The sequence below is a fragment of the Bos indicus genome, chromosome 29 (assembly GCF_029378745.1).
Source record: "Bos indicus isolate NIAB-ARS_2022 breed Sahiwal x Tharparkar chromosome 29, NIAB-ARS_B.indTharparkar_mat_pri_1.0, whole genome shotgun sequence".
Lineage (NCBI taxonomy): Eukaryota > Metazoa > Chordata > Mammalia > Artiodactyla > Bovidae > Bos > Bos indicus.
Genome location: NC_091788.1, coordinates 40,114,535 through 40,127,566, shown reverse-complemented (window position 1 = coordinate 40,127,566; position 13,032 = coordinate 40,114,535). Strand labels below are relative to the sequence as shown.

Genomic DNA, 13,032 nt, shown 5'->3' with positions numbered 1-13,032 from the left:
AAGAAGAGAGAAGGGGAAGTGTGAGGGTGTCAGAGTGTGAGCTGATGGCTTCTGATTTCTTGGGTCCAGTCCCTGAGATCTTTGGATCTGCTCCAGTTCCTGCATCTCAGATCCCTAGTGTCTTTTCAATAAGTCTCTCCTTTCTTGAAGCCAATTGGAGTTGGGATCCTTTTACTTGTGGTTCAGACTTGATTCTAGATCCTTCCAATTATGATGCACCTCCCCAACCCAAACAGAAGCAACCATTTGTATTAGCTCTATTGAGATGAAATCCTTTATTCTTTTCTGAAGACAGGGCTTGCATAGCACCAAACACAGTTCACCAGCATCCCTGGGTGGGAGTGCCCTACGTGTGAGGGTCTTTGGAGTGGGCCTGAGTGATTCCTGAAGCAGCCCAGCATTTACACTGAGGGAGCCAGGCCAATCTTGTTTTTACTCTGATCGAAAACTGTGAAATATGCTCTCAGGAAGATGTCACCCAGGACCCAGGTCGCTGAGGGGCTAATGTACTCTGTGCCCCCATTAAAGGTTATAAAGCAGATGTCTTTAGAAACCTGGGGGAGACAGAAATACACACCAGTCAGCGTGAGCACTTACCTGCCATCCCCCTCAATATCCAGAGCAGAGAGCTTTCCCATTTTCCCCCCTTCTTTGGGAAGAATCCAGTGGCTCTCACAGCAGCTGCAGAAGTGAGGGTATAGGAACAAGAAGGGCCAAAACATGTGGTTGCCATGACAGAGGGGTATGGGGAGGGGAGGACTGGGAGTTTGGGATTATCAGATGCGAACTAATATATAGAGACTGTAAAACAACAAAGTCCTACTGTACAGCACAGGTAACTGTATTCAGTATCCCATGATAAACTGTAATGGGAAAGAATACGAAAAAGAGCAGGTATACATTTATATATATATAAAACTGAGTGACTTAGGTTTAGAGCAGAAATTAACACAACATTGTAAATCAGCTCTACTTTAAAGTATTTTTTTTTTTTAAAGGAAAAGAATGGCCCATAGCTCCCCATCACACTCTGCTGTTTTCTTCTGACTCCTGCTCTCTTGTTTTCTCCACAGGGAATACCTACTCTTCTCCCCATTGCCTACAACCCATTCTTTTTCTAAAAAAATTTTAATTTTGTATTGGAGGATAGCCAATTAACGGTATTGTGATAGTTTCAGGTGGACAGCAATGGGACTCAGCCATACGTATACATGGATCCACTCTCCCCCAAACTCCCCTCCCATCCAGGCTGCCACATAACACTGAGCAGAGCTCCCTGTGCTACATAGTAGGTTGCTGTTGGTTACCCATTGTAAATAGCATTGTCACAACATGTTCTTTATAGTGCTCTCAGGCTGTCTAGGAAAACTTTCTGGTCCTACACTCACATTATTTGGCCACTCCAGGCTGGGTTGGGTGACTTACCCTGGCGCTGCCTTGGTCTGCAGCCCTCCTCACCCCTATGTGCCCCCGGGCACCTTTGCACAGCCCCCGTGGGTACCATAGAATCCATTATAGATTTGCCTCAACCCAAGAAGGCTTCCTCATTCCTCCATGAAGCTGGTGGTTTAGAATTACTGCAATTCCCTCTCTTCCTCAAAGTCTTGTTTGAGCCCATCAGCCTGCTCTGAACTCCCACAGGGAGCTGACATCAAGCCTCCACCATGTGCTGGGGCTGAGCAGTCACTGTGCTCCTTTATTCACCGTAGCATCCAACCTCCCCACAGAGGGGTCGGTATCCCAACTCACAGAGTGCAGCGTTGCAGCGAAGTTCTAGCATAAGCATGTAATTTATGATCTCAATCTGGACACTTTCATGTTGGGAAGGGGAGATTGTTAATCACTATGGTGGCACAGCACACTGGGACTGTTCCCAGCCATCCTTCTTGTCACTTGTTCTGTTTCAGGGGTTGCTAGAGCTGACTTTCTGTGTTCCTGCATCTGAGGTCTCTGGTTGAACTGAAGCTCTGGGAAACCTGAGGCCCTTAGTGTTCCCCTCTCCTTGTGACTCCCACCATGCCAGCATGGAGTGGTGTCTCCACATTTAGTTCAGGAGGATGGATGTCCCAGACTGCCCTTTCCTCTCACGTGGTTGGTTTTTGTGGGAGGCGCTGGCCCAGCCACAGGGACTCAGCAGCATCTGAGGTGCAGCAATGATGTGACCAGGCCTGCAGAGGGCGCACTCCTCCCAGCAGGAGCCCAAGGGGTCCTGTAAGTCTGAGATTTGGGAACCAGCCCCCAGGGTTGTCCTCTCACCTTCTGGATGTAGTATTTACGGGACATTGGGAAGTCCATGCCATTGATGGTGAAGATAACAGGAGGCAGGGTCATGGTGCTGTTACACAAAATCAATTGCTGTAAAAGAAAGCAGGAGAGAGGTTGACCCAGGTGATCCTTGGTGTGTGGGGAGCACAAGAATGACTCTGTGGCATGACCCTTCACCTGCTCATTCTGGAGGGGGCTGGGGTTGATGCTCCTCTGGATGCTTCTGACTCTGTCAGTTGGGCCAAACAAAAATGAGCTCCCGACATCCAAAATGGCCTGACATCCGCCGGAACAAGCAATCACTTTTTTGTTCATGGAGATGCTGAGAGACAGAGGGACAAAGCAGGCAGTAGGGTCACTCTGGAGACCCCCCACCCCCCCCATCACTATCCCTTCCTTGACTCTCTGCTGAACAGCTCTTCAGCTCTTGCCCTGACTCTGTTTTTCTTTTCTCTGGTCACATAATCTTTTTAACTTCCTTTCAGATCTTGCAGGCACCAGGCTCAGGGCCTGGGCTTGTACTGGCGAACTTCCTAGAAGAACCTCATCATTGTTTTTTTTTTTTCATCTCCAATACTTTATCTATTAATATAATCTTATGACACATAAAGGCAGGGTAGGAAAGACCTAGTTAGTAAGTCACTTTACTTGTGTACAACTCTTTGTGACCCTATGGATTGTAGCCCATGGGATTCTACAGGCAAGAATATTGGAGTAGATTGTCATGCCCTTCTCCTGGGGATCTTCCTGACCCAGGGATCAAACCCAAAACTCTTACACCTCCTGCAATGGTAGGGAAGTTCTTTACCCCTAGCACCCTCTGGAGCCTATATATAAATGAAAGTGTCTGAAGTTCTTGACTGACTTCAAGCTTCATTTCAGTTCAGTTCAGTTCAGTTCAGTCGCTCAGTTGTGTCCGATTCTTTGCGACCCCATGAATCACAGCACGCCAGGCCTCCCTGTCCATCACCAACTCCTAGAGTTCACTCAAACTCACGCCATCGAGTTGGTGATGCCATCCAGCCATCCCATCCTCTGTCATCCCCTTCTCCTCCTGCCCCCAATCCCTCCCAGCACCAGAGTCTTTTCCAATGAGTTGTTGTTTAGCATCATTGTTGTTTAGCAAATTTCTCCTTATCTTCCAGGTTAATTGTCACTATGTCAGGAAAGTCTTCCCCCAAGACTAGATCAGGCTTTTGTCATTCTCACTCTCTGTAGACTCTTCCTTGTGTCCAGCATGTACCCAGGTGGTAATTCACTGTGTGTGTGAGTCGTTTCATGCACGTCTGCCTCACTAGATGTAAGGGCAAGTTGGATCCTCAGTGCCTCCCTCAAGTGCCCAGCACACAGGTGATGCACAATGTATGTTTGTCGAATGAATGAATGAGGAACACCCAGAGACCTGTATCTGTGTCTCACCAATGATGGGTCGGTCCATACAGTGAAGATGGAGGTGTCTAGGACAGCAGATGGTCAGAGTGGTGGTGGGGGAGACACAGGCTGCCCTGGGAGAGTTTGTCTCCCAGCACCGCCCCCTCACCCAGCTCAGACCCTGAGGCCCCTGGTAGGGGAGCATGAGCAGACCCAGGGGCCTCCGAAGAGCAGGGAAGCTTTGGCCTGAGGGTATCACAGAGAATCTCATCAATTATTGCCCCTTGTTCTCAGGCCACTCCTGGATCCCAGCTTCCTGACTCAGTCACAGCCCTGCCCCACTGTGTGCCCGGTTTGGGCGGTAATTAGCACTGGTCAGGTGGGGTGTCTCTTCTTATGCTTGCTCTCAGGTCTCAAGACTGCAGCCAAACTCTCTTCACTGCTGGGTAACTTCTCTCTGAGGAGACCAGTTTTCCCAGTTTTTCAGGACTTTCTCAGTTTTTCAACTGGCAATTCTGTGTACTGAGAACACTCTAGGTCCTGGGTGGCCCTGGTCAGTAGGTCATCTTAACACAATCCTGTTCAGGTTGGTGAAATGCCCCCTGATCCTCTTTTCACCACACTGTAAGGTCCTCTGACCAGGCTCCCTACCTCACAGCACAGGAATGCAGCCCTCCCCCAGCTGCCCAGGCCTCTCTGGACCCTTTCAGGATCCTGGTGAGAGGCCTGATCAGGAGCTCTGAGGCAGTTATGAACTCATGGGTGGTGTGTGTTCCTGTGTGTGTGTTTGCATGCATTTGTGTGTCTATGTGTGTTTATATGTTTGCCTATGTATGTGTTTATATATCTGTTTTTATGTGTGTGTGTGTAGCATATGTCTGTGTGTGACTGTGAGTGCATTTGTGTGTGTAGGAAAAGGAGTACTTCAAGGCTGTATATTGTCACTCTGCTCATTTAACTTATATGCAGAGTACATCATGAGAAGTGCTGGGCTGGAAGAAGCACAAGTTGGAATCATGATTGCTGGGAGAAATATAAATAACCTCAGATATGTAGATGACACTAGCCTTATGGCAGAAAATGAAGAAGAACTAAAGAGCTTCTTGATGAAAGTGAAAGAGGAGAGTGAAAAAGTTGGCTTAAAACTCAACATTCAGAAAACTAAGATCATGGCATCTGGTCCCATCACTTCATGGCAAATAGATGGGGAAACAGTGGAAAGAGTGAGAGACTTTATTTTCTTGGGCTCCAAAATCACTGCAAATGGTGATTGCAGCCATGAAATTATGAGACGCTTACTCCTTGGAAGGAAAGTTATGACCAACCTAGATAGCATATTAAAAAGCAGAGACATTACTTTACCGACAAAGATCTGTCTAGTCAAAGCTATGGTTTTTCCAGTGGTCATATATGGATGTGAGAGTTGGACTATAAAGAAAGCTGAGCACTGAAGAATTGATGCTTTTGAACTGCGGTGTTGGAGAAGACTCTTAAGAGTCCCCTGGACTGCAAGGAGATCCAACCAATCCATCCTAAAGGAGACCAGTCCTGGGTGTTCATTGGAAGGACTGATGTTGAAGCTGAAACTCCAATACTTTGGCCACCTGATGTGAGAGTTGACTCATTTGAAAAGACCCTGATGCTGGGAAAGATTCAGGGCAGGAGGAGAAGGGGACAACAGAGGATGAGATGGTTGGATGGCATCACAAACTCAATGGACATTAGTTTGGGTAAACTCTGAGAGTTGGTGATGGACAGGGAGGTCTGGCGTGCTGCAGTCCATGGGGGTCGCAAAGAGTCAGACACGACTGAGTGACTGAACTGAACTGAACTGTATGTGTCCATGTGCATGTGTGGGAGCATCATTTGGGGTGGCCTTAAAAGGGGGAGGCTTACCGGTCCACGGCTATCTGCCACAAGTGGGTTTGGGTCACCGGTACCCACTTGAGAGCTCCCTTGTGGTAGGCATGGTCCACCCCACCAAGCATCAGCAAGCTGCTCTTCTGCGGCCAGCTGAAGAGAGAAGAAGGGGCTTGTTGGAGGAGAGTAACACCAGGCACTGTCTGAGGACTGCACTTCTTCACCCATCAGAGGCATTACTACGGTCTCCATTTTATACATGCGGAAACAGATGCTTGGAGAGCTTGAGTACCTGATCAGGGTCGGTCCCCATCTAACGAGTGTCACAGAAGAGGTTCGAAGCTGAGCAGCCTGGCTTCAACCAGGCCTGGCTCCGACCACCCATCCTTCTGAAGAAGGCCTGGACCTTTCCAGCAGCTGAATGCTCAGATGTACCCTAGGAGGACTCTATGCTGGAGGGGTCGGGCTTCCTCCTTGTCTAGCCTGTCATTTTTCAGGAAAGCTGATGTCTGAGGGCGCTAAAAATATGGGTTCAGGCTCACCCAGGGTTGGCTTCTCTTGCCTGTGACCTGTGTGATCTATGGAACTTCAAGCTGAGCAGGCTGCCCACCTCCACTCTTCCTGTCTTGAAATCCCTAATGTGTTTTGAATAAGGGGTTTCACATTTTCATTTTTGAGCTGGCTCTTACAAATTCTGTAGCTCGTCCTGGGTTCCCGGTGAAATGTTAATGAGGAAGGAAACATTCCCAGCATCCCTGTCCTTCCATCCATATCAAATTCATCAGCAAATCCTGTTGCCTTTTCCTCTAACATCCTGACACCTTCTATTGCTTTCCCTGTTACCTCCACCTCCCTGGACAAAACTGCACCCTTGGACCCATGAGCATGGCTGTGTTCCAATGAAACCGTATTGTTGAAAACCCAGTGATGGGGCCAGATGCGATCCTGGGGCCGTAGTTCTCCTAGGCTAGACCATCTCATAGGAATATTCTGGATGAGGTAGTCTTTAATTTTTCATGCAATTGAAAGCATTTTACAGTTAATTTGGAGAGAGGACTTGTCCAGCTCAGACTTACCTGCTTATGAAAAAGGCAAAGACAGGCTCAGGAATGATTCTGTTTTTATTCAGGTTGTCGAAGATGGGGGTGGTCCCATGGATGGCGAGGCTGGGTTGGGCTAAGCCCATGATGCCGTCATAAGATGCATGTTCCAAGGCCCCACTGAGCTGATTCATGCTGAGGACTAATGTCTGCGACTTGGCAATAAGTCGCCCGATCTGTGAGAGAGGAGAGCGTGCCCACGTAAAGTTTGGGAAGTGGGACTAGAACTGGGCTGTGGGACTGTACATGCCATTAGCACTCTAGAGAACTGAATCCTCAGTTGATCTCAGATGGGGATATCAAGCTGGGACAGGAGTTTGAGTTCCATTTGTGTGGGGCCATGCATCTTAGCAATACCTGCTTATCCTGCAAACAGCATGTGAATGAGTCAAATTGGTCTCATGTCTTCTGTACAGGTGGGGCAACCAAACTCAGGACAGGACTGAATGGTTCCCCTCTGAGGATACTATGAATAGAGAGCAGACTAGTCTTCTCTTTGGCAACACTATGATCTGATGACAAACACGAACTGAATTCATTGCACTGGATTGTGGATCCTGCCTCTGCCCAGGCAGACAGAAGCCCATTATGCAATGTCTCTGGCTGGGTTCTAATGAAAATTCTGCCTGGATATCAGGCTTTTGGGGATGTGCACACTTGTGTGTAAGTGTCTGTGTGAGTGTGAGACAGAGAGAGACAGAGACCCAGACAGAGAAACAGGGAGAGCATATTCAGGCACTTTGTGTGTGTTGGGGGGCAGGCCATAGTTTTTATTAGTCTTAAAGGCCCCTTAGAGTGAGAACCCTTTTATCAGGCCCATCTTACATCTGTGACCCCTGATTCCCCTGCCTGGATACCTGAAGCCCTGTGCTACCTCAGGGGCCCCAGATCAGTTTTATCCTCTCCCCAAACCCACACCTACTTGAGTCCTGAAGGTCAGTGAAGCTCCACTTAAAAAATATGTGACCTTGGCAAGGCTCTCGCTCTGTGCACCTCATGTCCCTCGTCTTTATCCTGAGCTAATAATAGTACCTCCTGCCTGGGGATGTTGCAGGATAAAACAAGTTATTACCATGAAAGTGCCCTGTAGAGCCTGTGAATATAAAAGGGGGTGCTTTATTGCCCCTTCTTCCTGCTCCAGCAAAATGAACGTTGGGTAATGGAGATGCAAGTCCACACCCCAAGCCCCTCTCTGGGGTTCGTTGTTTTGGGAGTTTGTGTGTCAGCAGGGGAGCTGTCTCCCCAGGGACAGGGCCCTGCTGGGCAGGTGGCCAGCCACTAGGGGATTTTCAGAAAGACAGTCCCTCCCAGCTGGTAGTGCATCTATTTTGCAGGCATTGGTTGCTCCCAGGACCAGACCTGACTGAGGCCCTGGTTCCCATGTTACCTGAACAGTGTCAGTGGCAAGAACTCCCATTATCCTTCCACATCCATAACGGAGGTTGATGTGTTTCCCATCGCCGGACTGGAAGCTGCTGGATGCCTTAGGGTTGTATCTCAAGTGTTTACCTGCCGACACAAGAGATGAGTATCTGTCAGGTGCCAGGGATGGAGTGGGGGGTTGGAGAGGGAGGACGAGATGGGTGGGGGGCTGGTACTCACAGCAGGAGGGACTTTGACAGTAGATGGAGGAAACCCACAAGTCAGATGAGCTGGTGTCAATGATGACTCGGAACTCTTGAGGGGGTGTTCCAATGGTGATGTTGATGACGTAGGCCATCTACAGGGGTCGAGGAGGGAGGTTAGGGCAGACTTGGCTGCCTGGCTACCCTCCGTTCATAGCATCCTGCCTCCCTCTGGGCATCCCAAGGCCTGAAATCACTTTCCAATTGCCCTTCCTCACAGCCTCTGCTCAGAGGTCCCTTCATCTGAGAAGCTCTCCAGTCTCCTCTTTAAGGCCAACCTTATCACCTTCTTCTCCAGGTGGCCCTCCTAGTTCACCCCAGGCCACTCCTGCTAATCTCAGAGCATGCCCTGTCAACAACACGAAGATGGCCCCTTTCTTGATATGTATTCAATTTTTGACTCTCTCTGACTCTCTCTGCCTATGCATTCTTGAACAAGAGATAAGCATCTCCCCCTCCTTTAAAAATGAAACAAAATAAAACAGTAGCTATAGTGTTAGACCTTTACGGAGTCACATACGTTAGGGGCTCAGTAAATTGGTGCCTTTTCTGGATCTGTGGAGGGTGATCTTTCTCTGCCTGGGGATTCACACCTGATTTGCAGTTGGTGTTACCTTTTGTTTGGCACATCTCACCATTCATCTTATATCAGTGGCTCACTTAGTTCAGAAAGAATAATCTCCCTGAAACTAATGCCACATTTTTGTCCCAGAAATGGATGTTTACCTGCCAAATGGTCATTGCTGGGCCCCGTTATCACAGACCAAGATTTGAGGATGCGACTGCCTTCTCCTCTGGGAATGGGTTCCTGTTCCCCACTGTGTCTGCCTCCTGCAGGAGCCCCAGCCCCAACATCCCACCTGGCACCTCCAGATGAGCCCCAGTGCTAGGCCAGAGCCTCAGGGGGTGCTGTGGAGCACCATCCTCCCAAGACGCTCACGTTCAAGATTTTCCTCAGGGGATGAGATGAGAACTTGTGGTCAAGAGTAGTTTCCTGGGACAGGCTATAAGATTGTTCCTCCAGGAAATATTTTGGCTTGATTTCTTCCAAGACCACTTCTTGAAGTGTCTTCATCTTCGTCATAGGGATTCTTTTACCAAGCACGGGGAAAAGGAAGAGCCAATAACCAAGTATGAGTGTCATATCTGGCATTGTAATGGCACTGTGCATTTTCTAAGCCTTTTTATGAGTGTCACCTTTTATCAGGATGCCGTGCAAAGACATGTCAAAGACTTAGGTCTGCACACAGGTTCTGTTGTGTAATCTTGGGTAAACCAGATGACCATTTGGAGCCTACACAGATGAAGACACTGATACATACACACAGAAGAGGAGACAGAGCAGAGAGAAGACCTAGAAGCAAATGCAGGAGAAATGCTTTTCTACAGCACCACACCTACAGCTGCACAGGTCATGCACTGAACAGTTCTAAGGAGTGCCAGTTTTATATAGGTCATGATATGACTGGTACTCCCAGAGTTATGCAACCCTGCAGGCCTGCCCCATGAACGATGCCCGTGACAAGATTCTCATCAATAAGTGAGAGCTGAAATTTAAGACTGCCAGGGAATGATTACTTTCTCTTCTAACCCTGATGGGTGGAAGAATAAGAGGACGAAAAGAGAAATCCCAGAAAGAGAGATGATGCCACTTACAGTCCCCATACTTACATGACTATGCACTCTGAGAGGGCCACCAGCCCGAGCAGCACAAGCCACTTCATGCTTCTCTCCTGGGTCCAAAGACTCAGGGAAGTTTGGGTTCTTAGCCTACAGTGCTGGCCAAGAGCTCCTAACTATATATGTTCTGACCTGACATAATTGTCCCCTTTAGGCTACTAATAGATCTGATAAAGAATACCAAACTCTTGATAAAATCTTTATCTCTATCAGTTTCTGTAGACATTGGATTAAACAATTCTCAGAATACATATATTTCTACTGTAACTTGTTCTTTGAGGCTTGAATGAAAAATTAAACTAAACTAAGTATGTGGAGACTCTTGCCAGCTTGGAGACAAAACACTGCTAATAATATGATAAAAGTAAATGCTGGGGGCCATGCTAGACATTTGTGATCTCATGTGGTATACCTAGACATGTCATAAAATGTATGTGGCTGTCCTCAGTTGGAGAGGGGATTGCTAGAAGGAAAAGAAGTCACTAGCAAAGTGAAGACTTTAGGGGCAGCCCAGTGACATATAAGTGGCTTTAGGTAGTGGGACATTGGCACAGGTCAGGGACACCTTTGATGCCAGTCTGTATCCAAGATCTAGGCTGGAGCAGTACGGCAATTGCATGGTTTCAGTATTGGAAGAAATGTGATGCAGGCATCCCCCAGATTCTTTATATCATCCAACAAACATTTAAGGGGAACCCTGTGTGCTCACAACCAAGATAATCACGATGATGGGATCACTCACCTAGAGCCAGACATCCTGGAATGTGAAGTCAAGTGGGCCTTAGAAAGCATCACTACAAACAAAGCTAGTGGAGGTGATGGAATTCCAGGTGAGCTATTTTGAATCCTGGAAGATGATGCTGTGAAAGTGCTGCACTCAATATGCCAGCAAATTTGGAAAACTCAGCAGTGGCCACAGGACTGGAAAAGGTCAGTTTTCATTCCAGTCCCAAAGAAAGGCAATGCCAAAGAATGCTCAAACTACCACACAATTGCACTCATCTCACATGCTAGTAAAGTAATGCTCAAAATTCTCCAAGCCAGGCTTCAACAATTCGTGAATCACGAACTTCCCGATGTTCAAGCTGGTTTTAGAAAAGGCAGAGAAACCAGAGATCAAATTGCCAACATCCGCTGGATCACGGAAAAAGAAAGAGAGTTCCAGAAAAACATCTATTTCTGCTTTATTGACTATGCCAAAGCCTTTGACTGTGTGGATCACAATAAACTGTGGAAAATACTTCAAGAGATGGGAATACCAGACCACCTGACCTGCCTCTTGAGAAACCTATATGCAGGTCGGGAAGCAACAGTTAGAACTGGACATGGAACAACAGACTGGTTCCAAATAGGAAAAGGAGTACGTCAAGGCTGTATATTGTTACCCTGCTTATTTAACTTATATGCAGAGTACATCATGAGAAACGCTGGGCTGGAAGAAGCACAAGCTGTAATCAAGATTGCTGGGAGAAATCTCAATAACCTCAGATATGCAGATGACACCACCCTTATGGCAGAAAGTGAAGAGGAACTAAAAAGCCTCTTGATAAAAATGAAAGAGGAGAGTGAAAAAGTTGGCTTAAAGCTCAACATTCAGAAAACGAAGATCATAGCATCTTGTCACATCACTTCATGGGCAATAGATGGGGAAACAGTGGAAACAGTGTCAGCCTTTATTTTTTTGGGCTCCAAAATCACTGCAGATGGTGATTGTACCCATGAAATTAAAAGACGCTTAATCCTTGGAAGGAAAGTTATGACCAACCTAGATAGCATATTGAAAAGCAGAGATATTACTTTGCCAACAGAGGTCTGCCTAGTCAAGGCTATGGTTTTTCCAGTGGTCATGTATGGATGTGAAAGTTGGACTGTAAAGAAAACTGAGTGCCAAAGAATTGATGCTTTTGAACTGTGGTGTTGGAGAAGACTCTTGAGAGTCCCTTGGACTGCAAGGAGATCCAACCAGTGCATTCTAAAGGAGATCAGTCCTGGGTGTTCTTTGGAAGGACTGATGCTAAAACTGAAACTCCAATACTTTGGCCACCTCATTCGAAGAGTTGACTCATTGGAAAAGACTCTGATGCTGGGAGGGACTGGGGGCAGGAGGAGAAGGGGACGATAGAGGATGAGATGGCTGGATGACATCACCGACTCGATGGACATGAGTTTGGGTGAACTCCGGGAGTTAGTGATGGACAGGGAGGCCTGGCCTGCTGCGATTTATGGGGTCGCAAAGAGTCGGACATGACTGAGCGACTGAACTGAACTGTGTGCTGGGGTCTGGGTAGGACGTTGGAAAGTCAAAGTCGAGTAACACACAGGTGTTCCTTATCCTAAGGAGCTAGCAGTCTAAGTCATTTCTCACAAACCCCTGGCCCAAGAGAAACGAATGATAGTGTTTGGTGGGCATCCTGGATACCTGGCATAACAGGACCTTGCACTGGAAGCTGCTTCTCCTCAGCTCCAACCAGCAGGCTCCAGGCGGGAAAGCATAGCGATTGGCTCTGTTTAGATTGACTCCGTTTAGAGAAGTCTGGATATTTGTGTACTATCTCTTGATTCAAATGCGGACAACTTATCTCTATCTCTTTTTTATTTTGGTTTTCGAAAACAAAATGAGGTAGCTGACAGTTGGCCTCTGGGCTAGATACCTGGTAGTTGACAAGCGGAGTATGTTTTCACCCAGACTGTCCGAGGACAAAGTTAGTGGTAAAACCGAGCTCTACTAAAACAAGGAGATAAGGTACCCACTCCTGAGGTCAAGGAAGATTTACCTGTCTGCACATGCGCAAGAAGGCTTCTTGGGGTGGAAAAGGGAGGGGACCTCACTCCATAATAAGTGTGGACATGCACCCAAAGGCCTGTGCAGTGGGATCCATCTTAGCAAAAAGTTGTGAATGCATCTTGGGGAGGATCCATGGACCAGTCAGGTGTGAAGAAAGAAAGAAGATAATTGGCCAAGGGTAAACAAAGACCCAGAAGGATTGTCCTATATAAATGATTTACTTCACCTCCATACTGCACTCCTTCTCATGCAGGACACCCGCCCTCCTCTTTGGGTATCGTCTCTGCCTAGTTTTTGACTTACTGTACTCCTCTTTGTTAGAGAAGATGCCCATATGCTTTCCCTC

At 47.5% G+C, this 13,032-nt stretch overlaps 1 protein-coding gene across 1 annotated transcript; it reads right to left on the bottom strand.

Moving 5' to 3' along the window:
* Positions 1 to 401: 401 nt before the first annotated feature.
* LOC109554281 (pregnancy-associated glycoprotein 2-like) lies at positions 402 to 9,945 on the bottom strand. The gene is made up of 9 exons (XM_019954624.2): positions 9,893 to 9,945; positions 9,162 to 9,312; positions 8,199 to 8,316; positions 7,984 to 8,105; positions 6,573 to 6,772; positions 5,533 to 5,649; positions 2,443 to 2,587; positions 2,257 to 2,355; positions 402 to 554 (listed from the first exon to the last, which is right to left on the bottom strand). Exons 1-9 carry the CDS (start codon positions 9,943 to 9,945, stop codon positions 402 to 404), a joined length of 1,158 nt encoding a protein of 385 aa, XP_019810183.2.
* Between the last annotated feature and the right edge of the window lie 3,087 nt (positions 9,946 to 13,032).

Bases quoted from the DNA above. Each gene is read 5' to 3' on its own strand.
- LOC109554281 (XM_019954624.2), bottom strand. From the start codon at position 9,945: ATGAAGTGGCTTGTGCTGCTCGGGCTGGTGGCCCTCTCAGAGTGCATA. The intron at 8,317-9,161 runs GTGAGCGTCTTG...CGACCCCTGTAG, and splicing joins CCCTGAGGAAAATCTTGAAC to ATGGCCTACGTCATCAACAT. The intron at 5,650-6,572 runs GTAAGTCTGAGC...TTCTCTCTTCAG, and splicing joins TTTGCCTTTTTCATAAGCAG to CTGGCCGCAGAAGAGCAGCT.